The sequence below is a fragment of the Crinia signifera genome, chromosome 1 (genome assembly GCF_055691185.1).
Source record: "Crinia signifera chromosome 1, ASM5569118v1, whole genome shotgun sequence".
Classification (NCBI taxonomy): domain Eukaryota; kingdom Metazoa; phylum Chordata; class Amphibia; order Anura; family Myobatrachidae; genus Crinia; species Crinia signifera.
The window spans coordinates 93,484,058-93,502,798 of record NC_139217.1 but is presented as its reverse complement, the minus strand read 5'-3'; the positions used below and the strand labels follow the sequence as shown (position 1 = coordinate 93,502,798).

At 43.8% G+C, this 18,741-nt stretch overlaps 1 protein-coding gene across 5 annotated transcripts in view; it reads left to right on the top strand.

The window, feature by feature from the left end:
- STOX2 (storkhead box 2) overlaps positions 1 to 18,741 on the top strand; it is a 248,749-nt gene that overhangs the window by 210,192 nt on the left and 19,816 nt on the right. For 4 of the 5 annotated variants that reach the window (XM_083170519.1, XM_083170527.1, XM_083170544.1 and 1 more), the window contains exon 3: positions 10,474 to 12,736. In XM_083170519.1, the coding sequence (XP_083026645.1) occupies positions 10,474 to 12,736 (2,263 nt within the window). Of the gene's footprint in view, positions 1 to 8,800; positions 8,949 to 10,473; positions 12,737 to 18,741 lie in introns of those variants that run through there. The other variant, XM_083170552.1, reaches the window with a different exon arrangement.

Genomic DNA, 18,741 nt, shown 5'->3' with positions numbered 1-18,741 from the left:
TTGTTGATGTGTTTATGCATTACTCACACCTGTACATCAGACCCTCTGGCAAATACTTAGATATTGCTCATGGAGACTGGAGCAACAGTAGCCTTCTACCATTTCCCTTAGGTTTGTACTTACAGTTTATGTCATGTCTTCACAGGTGTTAGTGATACTAGAGCATGGTAATAAATATTGGGGCATTCAGACCTGCTTGTCGATGGTGGGGGTCTGCGCATGCCCATAGGCGCTATCACTGTTAACAACACCATCATCTCCCTTCCCCAACTCCGCTGCCTGGGTGTCACTCTTGACTCCTCCCTCTCCTTTGCACCCCACATCCAAACGCTGGCACATTCTTGTCGGTTCCAGTTACACTACATTGCTCGCATCAGGCCTTTTCTCTACCAGAGTGCAACTAAACTTATCATCCACTCACTGGTCATCTCACGGCTCGACTACTGCAATGTTCTCCTCACTGGCCGCACTCACTCCCATCTCGCGCCCCTCCAGTCTGTACTTAAATCTGCAGACAGGCTTATCTTACTTTCCCACCACTCCACTTCTGCCACTCCCCTTCAATAAAATCTGCACTGGCTGCCGTTCCCCTACATAATCCTGTTCAAACTCCTCCATCTCTAATCCACTGTTCCATATATCTCCAACCTCATCTCCATTCATACTCTCTCCTGCCCTCTACGGTCGGCCGACGACTGTCATCTCTCCTTCACCCTGATCACTGCAACCCACGCCAGGGTTCAGGACTTTGCCTGTGCTGCGCCCCTTCAGTGGAATGCACTCCCTCGCTCCATTATACTCTCACTGACCTTGCAAAGCTTCAAACGGGCACTGAAAACTCACCTATTCGTCAAAGAGTACCCTTCCACTACATAACCTAGTCTTGAGGCTTGTCCTCCGACCCCCGCCTCATGCCTTGATCATCTCTGCCTGCTTACATCCTGCTATCAAGCCACCACCAACCTTCTTGCGCCTCATGTAATCTGTCTGTCTCCCCTTCCCACTAGATTGTAAGCTCTTCAGAGCAGGGCCCTCTTCCCTCTTGTTGTCAAAGCCCACTTCTCTTCACATCTCACTTACAGCTCTCCCAATACTCAAAGACTCAGCAACCATCCTCGTCCACATACTCCCATCTCTGGCCACCAGCCCCTAGTAGTACGTTGATCATGTCCTCACTACTTACATCTAAGCTGTAGTGTGTATTGAACTGTCTTGCTTTTTTTACCTGTACTCTATATTTTGATATTTACTTACTTTAATGTTAGTTTTGTCTCCCTGAACTGTTCCATTGTACGGCGCTGCAAAACACTTGTGGCTCCTTATAAATAAAATATAATAATAATAATAATTGGCATGTGCAGACCCCCGCAGCAAGTGCCTTTGGGAAAATTTTCATTCGCCATGGCTCTCTCAGCCTGATTGACAGACAGGGCGCTTTTTGGGTTGGACACCCGGTATTTCATGAGCGCACCTATAGAAACGTTGAGCGGGTGGCTGACATCACATGACGTCAGCAACTGCCCCCAATTCGGAGAAAACCATAAGGACCAAAAAAGTAAGTCCTGGGCTTCTTTTTGGCTGTGTTCAGAGGAAACATCCTTCAATGTTAAGTAACCATGGAAGGATTCTTCATCTGTGTGGGTGCTTGCGAGCAGATGTAGCGAGGGGATTCGGGCGGCGGGGGGGGGCGTACGTTCGGCAGGACAGCATTAACTTTCTCGCCAGGCTCCAAATAAACACAAAAAGAAAAAAAGGTGTGATAAGCAGCGCTGGAATTAATGATGGGTGAATCAAATTGTTAAAAGTAAACACATTTAATAAAATACAAATGAATAAAATAATGGCAATGGTTATGATATTAAAAACAGTTTGAAATAATTCATCCAGATCTCACGTGGTTATAAGTCCTCAGTCAAATTCAGTGTGACCTGTGCTGACCCCACAGTCAGTGATGACAATAAAAAACTCGGTCCAAGAGAATAAGTGTGGTGGTTGAGGGAGTGGCTGATGTGGGAGCCCAACTTCTACCTCACCGCCAATTTGTATCCAATTTAGCTTGGGTTGTGGTAGTCCAGAACAGGAGAGTCTTGTAATTGGACAGTTGTTAAGATGAAGTCCAATAAACCACGGATCTGAAGAATAAATGAGCACCACCAACGCGTTTCACTGGGCTGCTGCCAGCTTTATCAAGTTGTACTGCTAACTGGTCTGGGCCGGTATTTATGCCCAGTATCCTGTGGAATTCATTTGCATAATACATTGATTCACCCTATGTATCTTTCATAAATTAATTATAAACTACAAGGAGACAGACCATCTATATTGTAAGTAATGTTTGTTATGTATAAAACTCGTAACAATTTTATAATCAATAGTAAAAATATTCAAAACTTAATCGGTAGTTTTGAATATTTTTCTCTTGGACCGAGTTTTTTATTGTCATCACTGACTGTGGGGTCAGCACAGGTCACACTGACTTTGACTGAGGACTTATAACCACGTGAGATCTGGATTAATTATTTCAAACTGTTTTTAATATCATAACCATTGCCATTATTTTATTCATTTGTATTTTATTAAATGTGTTTACTTTTAACAATTTGATTCACCCATCATTAATTCCAGCGCTGCTTATCACACCTTTTTTTCTTTTTGTCTCTACTTTCTTGGGGATTGACCCACCCCATCTAAGCAGCTGCTATAAGTAAGCAATAACACATCAAAGCGCTCTTCAGTCAGAGGCTACTTTGCTTCTGACTTTTGTATTCTTCCAAATAAACACAGCCTAGCAAGCAGGTCTGAATCGGCCCATTGTTCATATATTGTTCATAGGAATCATTTGTATTATATTGATGTGTCATGTAATGGGATATACATGTTATAGAGCAAGGATCAACATGATTTGAAGGATTCAGTATGAAATCCCGGCGGTCGGGATCCCAGCGTTCAAAATCGTGACGCCGGAATCCCGACCGCCGAAATCCCGACAAGGGGGGGATGTGGATCGCGTCAGGATTCTGAACGCCGGGATCCCGACCGCCGGGATTTTAACTGCATCCCGATTTGAAGGTCCAGCAGGGGGAATTTTATAGGAAAAAAGAAAATTTCAGGACAAAGTGCCTGTGCAAAATGCTTGGAACAAACATGGAGGTGTACTTGTAATATGCACATGACATATAAACATTCCCAAAGTGTGAAGTGTGACCGTTCTCAGTAGCGCACGCAGGGGGGGTTTCTGAGTACCCAGAACACCCCCCCCCCCCAGGAGTCTAATCTGAAAGCTGAGGGTCCCCTCTTTCCATAGGTACAAGAATTTTAAAAATCGGCCCTTGGGAACCGGAGATATCTGACTTCAAAGCAGTGGTCCCCATCCAAGCCTGTTTATTGCTTTTCCCAGTCAGATATTTCAGGTTCTGTCTGACAGAATTTTTTTGAGGGTATATTCCAAAAGCTGGGACTCTCCCTCTTTGATGGACACTAGACGCTTGTCTCTACTGTTCCCAGAACCAGAGATATCAGCCTTCCAGCAGCTGGTTACTGCAGCAGCTCCACACACCTGGTATGTAGTTTTATATCCATTGTTGGCAGATTGCTCTGCCTCCTGAACTCTGATCCCCTAGTCCCCAATACCATTTGGTAGGTGGGATTATCTCGTTTTTAATTCCATTAAAATCTAAGAAATTTATTTCCGGGAACTGGAGATATCTACAGTCAAGCAAGCTGTCCTCCCACCAGAAAATTATGAATAATAAGCCCACTCCACTATACACCCCTACTCTGCATATTAAACATCCTCTGCCACCCTGGAAGTTATGTATCCGGGCCCCTTCATTCAGCCCAATGCCCCCTTCTCCCACTCCATCTCCCACCATCTGTGCAGTAAAGGAGTAATTAGTGGAAAGTACTGATCCAGGCCCTACAGTACATGCTGAGCGGTTGATATAATATCCCCTACCACCCGCGGGACATCAAAGCTTCCCCCACCCCTACCGCTGGAGGATCGGTAGGGGCCCCAATACATTGCTATGCCCAGGGGTCTACACTGCTGTTGACGCCCCTGTATGTATATATATATATATATATATGTATATATTATTATGTATATACATTTGGTCTATCTATAATACTTTAACTGACCCGGCATATAGTGGGTCACCTAAGTTTCCATCTCCGTGCTTTGCTCCGCCCCTCTGGAAACCCCCTTCTGAAAATCCTGCATTTGCCCCTGGTTCTGGCAAAATGGAAAGGGAGGAAGTTGGAGAGCTGAGAACCCGAGGATGAGCACAGAGGGGACAATGCAGAATGGATTGTGGAGAGGTGCATAGGAATAATGATGTAGCTTACATTTTCCAACACCACCACTTCCGTTCTGTACCAGTTCTCATTAATGTCCCTTCCCTATTGCTGAATAGTGTACATTGCTATGCATATGCTCTAGAGAGAGATGTGTTATATTGGGATCTGACCTATATGACATTAATGCATATGATTTGCATTCTAAGATCTTATTTGATCATAAAATGTTGATAAGCATGTACCAGTGCATTCAGACATGTACTGGCCTCTACGTGGCCCTTCCACTGTCTGGAATGGAGGTGCTGGCTGTGATGTAGGAATCGCTGTGCTGTATGTGCTTGGTAACTATAGTAAGTGAATGGGTGAGCTTACATGAATTTATATGGGTGGATGGATACAACCTTGAAGTGTCAGAAGCACTCCAGTTCACCATAGATATATGTACACAAAGATAAACTCATGCAGCTTATCCAGTCTCTCACCCTCTTTGTATCACCTTTACCATAGGATTCTGTAGTTTAGTTCTGGACTTGCTACATGATAGAGTATATTTCATGTAACCAGGAAGTTTGTGGGAGGGCATACGTACCATCAGAGGGTACAAAATGTGGTCGATTTTGCATGCAACCATTGTACAGTGCTGCAGGCTTTTTATAAAGCATCAAAATGGATGGAAAACCAGTTGGCTTCATTACCCCTATTAATGCGGAGGGGCTCACGTACTTTGATTTTATAGGTGAGCAATTGCTCATAAACCTCTAATCAGAAAGAAGAATGCAGCACATCACGTACATTGTTGTAAAGGGCGCAAAAACTGGGCAGTGGAACAATGGTGGTGAGCAGCGGCGGTTTTTACCTATGGGCTGCAGCCCCCCCCCCCCAGGTAAAATCCTGTGAGACTGCACTGGCTTCAATGTGACTGGCAGGGACTTCCTATTGGAAGTCTGACCTGCCAGTCACCAAGGCAGTCCCATTGCGAGGTGTTCCCTCCCTCCAGGAATGCCTCTCTATGGGCTGCCGAGTAAAATCCAGAGATTGCGCATGCGCAGTACCTACATTGGTACTGAGCATGCGCTGGTTCCTGTGCCTGTTATCTGTATTATACAGCCCTTCTATGGGCTGTTGCCGAAGCAGCCCATAGAAGCTGGATGCATGCGCAGTACAGAGGTATGTACTGTTCATGCACCAGTCCCAGTGCCTGTCCTCATAGTACAGGCGGTGGGATCACTGTGTGGCGGGGTCCAGGAGCAGCGGCAGGGCGGTGCCTGCAACGCCAAAAGGTACTAACCGCCACTGGTGCCGGGTGTAATTGAGAGACAAATTACAATTTACACTTTTCAGATAATATGTATATGTTTGGAGATTGCCATGAGCACGTCTGATGCCGGAGTCTACTCTGCCTACAGCAGGCTTGCCTACCCTCCCAGAATGGCTGGGAGCCCCCCGGAAAGGTGGGCAAGTCTCCCGATTTCTGTTCATAGCCCCCGCTCCCCCCTTGCCCACTAGTTTAATTACTGCAAAACGCAGGTCCGTGGTGAGGGGTGGGGCTTAAATGCCGAGATTGCAGCATTTAAGTCTCGCTCCCTCTCCACCCCTGCAAATCACAGAGTTTTCTGGTATGGGAGGTGGGGCCAAATGATGTCAGCCTTGCCCCCGCCCCCCTGACGTGTTGCATCTCTGGGCTTCTCCCGGAGAGGTAAAGTTTAAAGTAGGCAAGTACAGTATGACCTACAGTAAAGCATGAAGGAGGGAGCAGTATACTGAGGAGCAGTTTCAGCTGGTTTGGCATGGGTTTACTATTTATAATGCATGGTTACCTTAACTCTGACAAGTAAAGAGATGTTCTCGATAACGCTGTAATCCGCACATTTTGACTTGACTGGTATGCAGATAATGTGATAACCTGGATAGATAAACCAGCAGAAAGTCCACCTAGTTGAAAACCTCTGGGATGAATTAGAGCAGCGGTTCTCAAACTATTGTGTGTCCTGACCCCAAAGTGGGTCCCGACCTTCTTAGCATGGGTTAGCGACTCCATGTTGCTGACTATCAGGTTGATGTCTTTTCTAATCTGAGTCAGTGATTCTGGAGTCTGAAAAATCTGTTGAATTGCCTGTTATGTTAGACTCCTCCCATCATTTTGTGCCTCCACAATGTTTCCATGTATGTGCTGTCTGCTGACTACACGTGTGATGTGATGGGTTATGGTATATTAGACTCCTCCCATCACTCTGTGCCTCCACAATGTGTGCCATGTATGTGCGGTCTGCTGACTACACATGTGATGTGATTACCTTCTGCAGTAACTTGTTGGGGTCCCGTAATTATTTTTATTGTCTGATGGGGTCCCAGAGCAAAATAGTTTGAGGACCCCTGAATTAGAGGGACAGCTGCATTCTAGGCTGACTTCTCCAGTATCACAGTTGGTCACTGTACTTAAATAGAAAAACATACCCCCTGCTGTCGTCCAGGAACTTGTGGACAGTTTGCCAACATGGGTGTCTGCAGTAATTGCTGCATATGGTGGATATGGTGGTGCTGATATCAGTAAAATCTCATTGATCTATTTGCTGTCAGTGTCTAATCACTTTTGTCTACATACTGTAGTCATATTTCTGTACATTTATTAGCTGATTATGGAGAACTAGTAGTATTTACTTTATCTTCTTGAATTGTTGGTGACCAGTTAGGTGCAATTTGGTATATTCAACTTTTGTTTTTGAAGTGTCCTCTTATCCGATCAGATTGCAGCATTTTAGTCCAATCGGAGTACACAATGTAGACTGCAGGAATGGTGACTCCTCCTCTTCCTTTACCCACAGTGTACTCTCATTATCACCTTTCATCAAAGTCCTTCTCATTCTATGGGCAGTATTCAATGCTCCCGATTCACCCTTTTTTTCGGAAAATCGGGCTGTTTTCACTCCTTGCAGTGAATCTTTTTCACTGAAAATCTGATTCACTCTATTCAATGTTCACTGTTCGCCGAAAGCATACAGTGAATGCCGGCCAGTTCTCCGTTTCATGCTCGCTGCAATTTGCTGGTGTATTTCAATGGAGTTTTCACTGGGATTCGCAGAGAGTGTACTCAATGCTAGGATAGAGAATTGCTTTCAGTATGATTTTCGCCATGATTCACCATTTTGCATTCAGCGTCTTTTTTTGGTGAACTGCTATGTGTACTTTTTAAAATAAATATTTTCTTTTTCTTTATGTAAAAAAAAAACTGTTAATTTTATTTGAAGGGTCTTACTTATTTTCCACATTACAAGCACCTCTTTAATTTTTTTTAAATCTTTCCCCCCCCCCCCCCCCCCTCTCTGTGAACTGACAGCCAGCTGAACAGCGCCGGGCTGGGGGGTTGAGGGATGCGGGGGACTTCAGCTGAAATTGGAAGGCAATGTAACATGCAATGTGCAGGCAGGAGATGGAGGTCTGTGGGAAGTGGAGAGAGCCGGGACGGGGGAAACTGGTCCAGCAGCCGCAGCAGACCTTCGGCTCCGGCAACCCCAGCGCGGTGATAGCAGATGTCAGCGCTGGGGCTGCTGGACCCGTCCCCGTCTTCAGGCTGTGCGGGGGCTCCTGGTGGCATCAGCGCGCTCCCCTGCCGGGACTCCGCTCCATCCCCAGCAGTAGCAGTGACCGAAATTCACCATAGGAGATCATTTTTGCCGTCAGGGGCAGCGAGCCCCTGACACATTGAATAGTGATGGGCTGGCGGCAAATTGTGGGGGACAGTGAATCACAACGAGCGTACGGTGAATCTAAAACAGGATTCGCTGCCATGCGCTCACCGGAGCATTGAATACACCTCTATGTTTGAAAAGGAAACAGACATGACAGTGTGTGAATGTCCTTTCACCAGCCACAGTACATTCATATTATTAGTTTTTGTCTTTAAATCTACAAGGAGCATTGAATATTGTTTCTGTCCTTTTCCATTGTGAGGAAGCCTACTAGCTGAATGTCTCCTCTTTCTTTCCGTCCCCCAGCCTCTGAAATGCATCTTGCAGCATACACTGTGCTGACATCATCAGTGGGGGGAGGTTAGCAGGTGAGGGATCGTTTCAGGCTGACAACGAACAAGCGTTCTCTATACTGATGGAAATGACTCACATTTCATTGTTATAGGGGCCTTATTTTTAGCTCATTGCAAACCGCTCTTCCTTTTAATCAATCTCGCCTTGGAATATGTTCTGGATATTCTCCTGACATAATCGTACACTTATGCAGCGGGAAGGAAATGCCTCCTCCATTAACAAGGTTCACCTTGGGTCAGCGTTCCTTGTGAGCAACAAACAAGACATAATCTTCTGTCTGCAAGCTCAGTGTCAGGGCGCAACACACTCTCTTGAGATGCAGAAAACGTACATGTCTGATGATTCAGTGGCCAGACAGCTTCTGCTTTTGAATTATTAAAGAACTACATAATGTTAAGTAACACCGTTGCTCCTGTCATGCAGTATTTTAAAGACCAGAACCTCTAATTATATGGTTTTCCTAACAACCAACGTTTCATTTTGGGAAAGGTAAAAAAAAAAAGAAATGCTTCCTGGGCATAGAATAGTCTCCAGGGATACAGATGAACTCTTTCTTTTACATCATCGTTCTACCATTGTCGCAATGCATATGTCACTAAGCATGCAGATGGGGTAGGTTTTACTGTACGCGTCATTCAGTTTAATGATAAAGTGTTATAACAATGTTAATGCTGAGCAATACACATTGCTTCACCTGTGCCTTATTATCATTGTTTTTTTCCCAAATGCTTACAGAGGTGTATACTCAGAGACCAATGCACTCTAGAGGCACACAGCAACATGTCATGGTGTTAGGAAAGGAAATATGGGCTTTGGCAATGTGGTTCATGGATCAGCGCTGCAAATAAACTTTTACAAGTTACTGCAAACCTTTTTGCATAAATGTGCATTTAAGGCAATACGAACACATGGTTTACTTGTATCAGGCACATTTATAACGATTTATTCACTGCCATAAATATCCCAGGTTATTGCAAGTGAACGCGCAGCAACCTGGGTTACTGTGGAGTGTTAAAGCACCCTGTCAAAATTACTTGGGTCAAGCGAGCCTGGCATATCAATGTGGGTAGCAAGCAGGGATGAACACGGGTTCCACCTGGCTCACAGTACAGTGTAAACAGGCAAGCGTGTCTATGCCGGCTGGGACCCATTCACAGCAATGAAACAGCAGGTGCTTGGATATGATCTCATGATCTCATCCAAGTCCTGGTTTGGGACCCGCCTCCAGTGACATCACCAACCCAGCAAAAGGCCAAGTAGGGCTGCAAGTGTGAAAGGGGTCTCTGGTCAAGTCGCAACGATTAGAGCTGCCAAGCAAAGCAGTGTTACTCTTTGGATGCTGCAACAGGCAGTATTTTTTATAGCTTCCTCTGTTTGCTACGGGTAACTTTTGTTGGAGCCGTAATGAGACAATCTTGCCCTCCCACTTCGTCATTTGGAAAGGGTTGCAAGGTTTAAAAGTTCAGGCTTATAAAGGGTACGGTTTTACTTAACAAGCAGAAGAAGAGATGGAAAAGCATGTAGGCTTTCATGATCTCAGAGTTGGTATGTTTTGTATTTATAGTAGGTTAAATGGGCCTATATCATATGGATATAAACCCTTAAACAAGCTTGACAGAAGTTCTAGCTGGATATATGGATAACCTGCAGAAAGTGATTTTTATTACTTGAGATATGTTGCTGAGTTAAGAAGGATTGCTAGAATCTTGGAAGGCAATTGTGAGGTCCAGAAGCAGGAACGTGCTTGATTTAATTTTAATAAAGCATTTTTCCAAATACATACATTTAAAATTATATTGATGACTTGTCTTTTACTTTTGCTGCACATACATGGCCCATCAGCTTGATGGGCCAACTTCCAAATAACATTGCTTCTAATCTTGCCTCCCAATGCTTGTGATCTGGCCAGTGGCTGCAACACAGCAGCTTAATAATGACCACGCTTGCCAATCCCTTTAACCAGACAGCAAATATATAACATACACCATAACATGTATATGTGGTACATTTTTTAAGCATTTCTGTAGAACACTTGTTTACCCATGACATTTATAAAATAAATGTTTTATATTCTAAAATAAATCAAATGTTTCCTTTTATGTCACTAACATTTTTTCTTGTTGGTGTTTTCATTTAGGTGTGCCAACCCCGAGCCCCGAAATCCTGCGACATACACTCAACATGCTTGTCCGAGAGAGGAAAATATATCCGACTCCAGATGGATACTTTATAGTGACGCCACAGACTTATTTCATAACCCCCTCCCTTATAAGAACTAACAGTAAATGGTACCACTTGGATGAGAGGATACCTGACCGGTCTCAGTGTACCTCTCCACAACCAGGAACTATTACACCATCCCCTTCCGGATGTGTCAGGGACAGAACTCTCTCCAAAAACCACTGCGACTCTTGTCATTGCTGCAGAGAAGATATGCATAGCATTCATGCATCTACCTTACAAAGGAAATCTGCAAAAGACTGCAAAGACTCCTATTGCCCTCCCTCGTTGTGCCAGATACCCCCTTCCGAAAAAAGCAAAAGTACCATAAATTATTCATATAAAACTGAAACCCTCACAAAACCTAAAGATGGGGAAAAGCCATCTAAAAAGTTTGGTCTAAAATTGTTCAGACTAAGTTTTAAAAAAGACAAGGCAAAACAGCTTGCTAATTTTTCAGCCCAGTTCCCTCCTGAAGAATGGCCCCTTAGGGATGAGGACACCCCAAACACTATACCCCGGGAAGTAGAGATGGAGATTATTAGACGTATAAACCCGGACTTAACAGTGGAAAATGTCGTAAGACACACTGCACTAATGAAAAAACTTGAAGAAGAAAAATCTCAGAGAAGCAAAGCAGGTTCATCAGCTCATCATAGTGGAAGAAGTAGGAGGAGCAGGACACACAGAAAAACTCATGGAAAATCTCGGTCACATAGCAAGAATAGGGCTTCCAAAGGTGACCCTTCTGAAGGTTCCCATTTAGACCTGCCTGGAGAGAGGGAGTATGAGTTCTATCATCCTCGAAATCGATCGCCAAGGGAAGGTTGTTTCATAATGGAGCGCAAAGGAGGGGAGAATTTTGTAGTGCTCAGTAATCCAAACATGATTGAATCTCATTTTCCTGTTACACCAGAATGGGATGTATCTGGTGAATTGGCAAAAAGGAGAACTGAAATGCCTTTTCCTGAACCCTCCAGGGGGAGTTCCCATTCAAAGGTTCATCGAAGTCACAGCCATACACAAGATAGGAGGTCAAGAAATGACAGATCAAATAAAGCCAAGGAAAGATCTAGGTCAATGGACAACTCAAAGGGGCCTTTAAGTGGTGCTTCTTTAGGTACACCAGATGATCTAGGTGAAGGCTGCAGTCTTGATGATAAAACACCAAGCCAGTCTTATATAGATGATGGCACTTTAAGGCCATCGCATAGTAGCTTGAGTCATCAAAGGACTCTATCTTACAAAGATCCATGCGTTCCAGAACTAGCTAGTGGTGGTGCAGATACCCCTAAATCGTGTAGCCTAATGGAACAAGGCAAACTTCCAGAGACTTTATCCTCTTACAGTGAACTTAATTCTTGTTCCAAAAAAACAGCAGATGACTATTTTCAGTGTAATACATCTAGTGAAACAATTCTCACTGCTCCATCCCCTTTAGGAAAAAATAAAGAGGACATTGATATACCAAGTCTCACAGAAGGCTTGAAAAGACTTTCTCCTGCTGAGAAGCCACAGCAACACATAGCCAGAGAACAAGGTGACTACAAAGAAGATTCACCAAAAGGGACTGTTAATAGTCTATCCATTGCAGCTTCCGGGCAAACCCCAGAGGTGATAGCAAATGGACGATTGGTACCACATCACAATGCAGAATCTAGCAGCCTTGACAAAAGGAAAGAAATATTCAGTAAGGATACGTTATTCAAACCTTTGCACAATAGCCTGTCTGTGAATAGTTTTCATAAATCGGGTGTGAGTTTACTGAAATCACACCAAAAGACTTCTCCTGAAACACTGCCAGCAAGCATTGAGAACTTTGAGCAACCTATTACCACCTCAGTTACCCCAAACCTTGTCGTCTCACCACGGCCGCAGGAGCCAGCAGGAAATCAAGAAGCCTCTTTTGATTATTACAATGTCTCTGAAGATGACGAGTCAGAGGAAGGTACACAAAAGACAGCAGAGGAGGAAAAGGACCGAGATGATGTGGGGACTATGCAGTGGCTGCTGCAACGGGAGAAGGAAAGGGATTTACAAAGGAAGTTTGAGAAAAACCTCACACTTTTAAATCCAAAGGAAACCGACAGCAGCAGCAGCCAGAGGGCCACACACTCGGCTCGTCTGGACAGCATGGACAGTAGCAGCATTACTGTAGATAGTGGATTTAACTCTCCACGGTAAGAAAAAATAGAAAGTTTGTTTGTTTTAGATTTGTTCCACTCTTTGTGTTCAGAATCTTGGCATTGCTTTTTGGGATTCATTTCAGCTTGGGAAATTTCCAATCTGTCTCCAGCCGATGAAAGTTTTGCGTATTTAGCTTGGGTTGAATTCAGTGAAGTATATTAAGTATATGTTCATTTTATTTCATGGTTTTTGTTCAGGTAACAACTCACAATTAATTGTTAAACCTATTGTGTAAATGTAGTCACAATGTCTTCTATTTTCTACCCCAGTACTTTAAATTTGGGGGGGGGGGGGGGATTCAGTTAGCCACCTTACGTTACTGTGAACTAAGTAAACCTTTGGGGCTATTCAGTTAGTCCCTGAAGGCAGCACCCAGACTGCAATTAACACAATTTTATTTTATGTCTAAAAAAAATCCCTGATAAATAGCCTGTTTTTGGGCATCGCATCAAACAGACGTGCTGGTTGACGGTCGGGATCCTGGTGATCTGTATACCGATGTCGAAATCCCGACCAACAGGATCTATTCTTCCTCGTGGGGGTCCACGATCCCCATAGAGGGGGAATAGAACCCCGGTGATCGCAGCCGTGTCAGAGTACCAGCGGGATGACCATCGGGACCCCAACCGTCGGCCAGTCATACCACACCCACCAAACAGATTAAGGAACTTATCAAGGATATGTGTTTATTCCCAAAAATAGATTAATTTAATGGGCAAAACAAAGGGGCTGTAAAATCCAGAGGCTGCCTCCCTTTTTCACCCCTATTAAATTACCAGGGCTAATTAGATTCCCTCTTAGTATTAACAATATTTGTTAAGTTGTTTGTAGCCAGACTAAAGGACCCCATCCACTAGGGCAAGGTATCGCACGCGATACCCTGCAATCTCTCCCAGCAGCTGCCGGGCGGCAGGATCGCATTTTATACTGTATGTGGTGTTTTTGCATACAATGTATCTTATGCGATCCTAGCAAGGACTACATGCTGCAACAAATATTCATGGCAGCCCGTAGGATGTGCAACTGCGATACAAGGCGCCTCACATCGCAATCGCAGGTAAATGACATGCAATGTGTCACTTTTTATGCAATCAGTCGGAGCAATGTGTCGGAATCGCGTAAAAAGTGGCCATATCGCACTAGTGGATGGGGGCCTTAAGGCAATCTTTGTCATTTATGCTCATTGGGCTTAAATGCCACCAATTATTTTAAGCCAAGAGAATTTTAACATTCAACAACCATTTCTCTTACTGTAATAAGAAAAAATGGCTTGTCCTAAAAATATAATCCAATAAGCTTTTTATTAACACCTTTTATATACAGATATGTACATATCCACCTAGCCTAAATATACCATGTGGTGCAAGTCCCCTATCTCAAGTGAGCTGCGCTGAAGATCTTGTTTGTGCGAATATGCATCTTAATCACAATGCAATAAAACCACTTCCCAGGACTGCACTGATTCCCACTTGTATATCTGTGCGCAAAGCTAAATCTGTGTATGAAAAACCACAGAACTTGGTGTAGAAAAAAAAAAAGCAACTGCATTGTAGCACTATGTATATAAATTCAGTTGCGCACGGATATCCAAGTTTCACATTGCAATTAAGATGATGCACATTTACTCAAAAAAGACGTTCTGTGCTAGCAGTGTCCCACCGGAATTGACATGCCATAGAGCAGGGATGGGGAACCTTTGGCCCTCCAGCTGTTGTGGAACTACACATCCCAGTATGCCTTGTTACAGTTTTGCTATGTGGCCATGCCACAACTATTGCAGGGCATGCTGGGATGTGTAGTTCCACAACACCTGGAGGGCCGAAGGTTCCCCATCCCTGCCATAGAGGGATATTTGGTGGAATTGCAGCCAGTGGCGTAGCTTCAGGGGTCGCAGCGGTCGCAGATGCGACCGGGCCCCTGAGCCAGGGGGGCCCAACCCCCGCCACTGGCCTGGGAAAGGGATGCGAACAGGACGCACCCGTTCCCAGTGCTGCTTTGCGGGCCCGCGTGCGTCGCGCTGACGTCACGCGGCAAGGGGTCCCCTTCCTATTGGCTGCCTGCGGCTGGGGACGGGACACGGTGGCCGTATCTCAGCTGTGATTGGCTGCAGCGTCCCCAGCCGCAGGCAGCCAATAGGAAGGGGACCCCTTGCCGCGTGACGTCAGCGCGACGCACGCGGGCTCCAACCTCCCTCTCCCACCGCTTCCGCGCCAATGCCATCACACAGCACGTGTAGGCTGTGCTAGGACAGGACTCAGGAGCAGGACCGCCCGGCGCCCTATATCGGACAGAGTCACAGACTACAGTGAGTCCAGTCTGTCAGGCTTTTAAGATTATGGGGAAAATAGCTAAAACTGCTGGGATGTGCAGTTCCACTGTTACAGTGGAACTACACGTCCCAGCATGCCCTGTCACAGTTTTAGAAATCCATTATCTAAAATCTGTGGCAGGGCATGCTGGGACGTGTAGTTCCACAACAGCACTGACTCCAGACCGAGATTTTAATTTTGTTGTATGTAGGGGGGCCCCAAGCTGACCTTTCGCACCAGGGCCCATGAACCCTTAGCTACGCCCCTGATTGCAGCAGTAGTATATGAGGACACATTTGTAAACATCCTTCCCCCCGACTTCTTTACTTTTCCAGGCACTTTCACTTTGTATTCTACCTCATGTTATCAAATATTTACAATATGAACTTTTCCCATTTAAGACTTCTACAGCGACAAACACAAGGACTGTTCTAGGGCCTGGTCTATGATCGCTTGTGAGGAGTACATTTACTAAAGCTTCTAAAAAAGAAAGGAGGTGATGTTGCCCATAGCAACCATACGGATTCGGTCTATCATTTCTCTATGGCATCCTAGATAATGATAGACAGAATATGATTGGCTGCTATGTGCAATATCACCTCTTTTCATTTTTAGAAGATTTAGTAAAGTTTCCCCTGTCTAGGGGATTTATTAACTAAGCATCAGGTTCTAAACCCAGGTCCTTTGCATTGAGTTTAGGCCCGATATATAATAGGGAATGCTTTTTAGTAGTAAAAATTTCAGGCATACATGTAAATATGATCAAAAGTTCAGTGTTTTAGAACCTGTAAATAGACCCCTTTGGCTCGAATATCATGTAGTATACAACCTAAAGCTGTTTCTATCCACACAGCAGTCTTAAGGCCCCCATACACAGGACCAATGCTTCCGACTTGGCACTTGATGTGCCATTTTTTACATGCAATAAATCACATGCGATTTATCACATGTAAAAGAGCTCCTGCACATATGATCTACAGGGTCGGACCTGATGTCAAATATCTCCGATTTGGCTCAATTTCATCTGATATATTGGATCTGGATTAAATCAGACCTGTGTATGAGGGCCTTTGCACTTCATGATTTATATAAAACAAATCCAGAAAATGCTATGGACTTCTATTTATCCAAAACCCTAAGAGTTGCCCTCTTAGCAGAACCTTTCTGACCTGACCTGACTTACTCTGTGACATTCCCCTCTTTTGCAGACATTTAGTCTAAATTTAGAACCCCCTTTACATCTCCTCCTCTACATCAGGCAATTCTTTAATTCAGTGAAAAACAGTATAAATAGCAAACCCTACTATATAATCATTGTGTCTCTGACAATCATCTAACAAAGGCTTTGTTTTTTGTCAGCAGATATTATAACACATACATACAGAGAATATTTGGCCATTCATATCAGTCCCTGTCCCAGCGGACGTTACAGTCAGCGAGTATTCCCCACCACATGTACATACACATTTGGGTTACATTTTGTTGGGAGCCAATGGTCCTACCACTCTAGTTTTGGACTGTGGGATAATACCAAAGTACCCAGAGGGTACCCATGCAATCACAGGGAGGACATACAAACTCCACACAGTCATTATACCCAAGACCACAATGATGTGAGGCAGTAATGCTAACCAGGACATCATACACAATGCTTAATTTAAAATAAACTCTATGCCACCTAAATAAATAAGAAGTAGATTCTGATTGGTTTCCCATAGCAACATCACATGTGAAATAGAGCTCCCATCGTAGTAAATTTCCCCATTCATGTTTGCTTGTTTATTTTTGTTGTTGTTTTTTTACCTCTATAAATGTCATCCTTCTCCCCATCCCCCCTAATTTCTTCCTCACTCTACACCTTTCCTATCACCCCTTATTGGAGGCTTGCTGCCCCTATACATGGGTACGCTTCAAAAAATTTAATTTGGCAAATTATGCTTATTCATGGTATGATATTAATTTTATTTTATTCTCCATGTTTATATTGACTGCATCCATTTTTTTTGTATTGTTTTATTGCGAATTTAAATAAACAATTCTTTAAAAAATGTATTAATATATTTAAAACTAATTATTTTCCAGTATTGTACACAATATTCTATATAATAAAAAAAGGCGAACGCTGCTCCTCTATGGTGGGAATTCAAGTGTTGTCCGAGCCGGCTTCATTCAGGGGCATACAACCGCCGGCACTGACATTACCGTTTCTATGGGCTAAGTAGTAGTATGTTTTATAATAAGTATGTCTTTCAGCTGCAGTATATAACAATAAATGATCACAGACTCTTCTCAGAGATTGCTGTGCATTTTTATAATTATTAATGGAAACAAATTACACAGAAGGCCAAACTTACATTACGTGGAAAATACTGTAGTAGTGTTAATATATTGGCCTGTATTCAATGTGGCTGGCGAGGGGGTTAAACGGTGTGTGTGTGTGTGTGTGTGTGGGGGGGGGGGGGGGTGATGGCAAAAATGCAGATGTGTCACGGACAGTTGTCAGTGTCGCTAATGCCTAGGCCAGTCTGCATAGCCATAGACTGACTTGGAGAGTCAACGTTCCTCTTTATTTAGTTGGGCGAGCATATGTGTATGCAGTTGCTGAGGACTCGGTGATGCTTCCGGTGGACCAGATTTTCTTGCAATGATTAACAATTCGGCAGGCTGATAAATCACAGCTACTTAGGCATGCAAGTACAAGCAATGAGTGAAGTTGGGAGGCGGCTAGTATTGCACACAGAAATGGTCTGTTCACAGGGCTGATGCAATTTGTGATGGTGCAACCAATGGTGGCATAGAAGGAAGGACCAGTCGGTATTACAGTGCGCACAGGTGCTATTACTATTATTTTTGCTATTTATATGGTTTAAGGGATCCACTGCGCCTAACAAAATACATAAACAAATGAGCAAATCAACAACACAACAACTTACAGTACAAGACAATGTAGGACAAATACATGGCATATAAACATTGTTGCTTTAGGGGACAGGACACTGAAACAATCATTAAGGTGGGTGCTGCTGAATTGAATATGGAGTAGAAAACAGTCTAAAGGCCCATACACACTAGAAAATGTGTTCAGTGATATTATTGAAAAATTTCCCTTAAACTTTGCATACGCACCAAGCTATATAATGAATGATGAACGACAAACTATTTCGCTTTTTGAAGCCTTTTCTAAACAACATTTGGTCGCACAAATGTATACAACCGAAGAAGCTTGTTGGCCATTTGCATAAACTCATAAAGGGGGTGTCAGTAGACACTGCTTCATGCGCTTTTGTATGTGGCTCAGAATTAGCCCAAATTCGTGACACTCATATGGTGCTCAGTGCCAGATATGAAGTTTAATATTATGTTGGCCGCCATGTTCCTAGATGGGTGAATATGACATTCTATCTAAAGAAATATATTGCCTAAAGAAAATGTGACAACTGTGCTTCAAAATGCAAATACCTGCAATTGGTGAATATAAGTACAATTGCACTAAGCTATAGTGATACATTTCACATTATTTTTATGGCCATTTTTAGCTTGAATATAACGGTAGTTACTTGATTGTTAAACAGTATAGAATGGTCATGTTCATGTCACACCTGTTATGCCTTAGAGCAGGTCTGTCCTCATAATGACTGCAGCCCCGTGGCTTACCTAGGGGAAGGTTTACTCCAGTAGCCCTTGTTCTG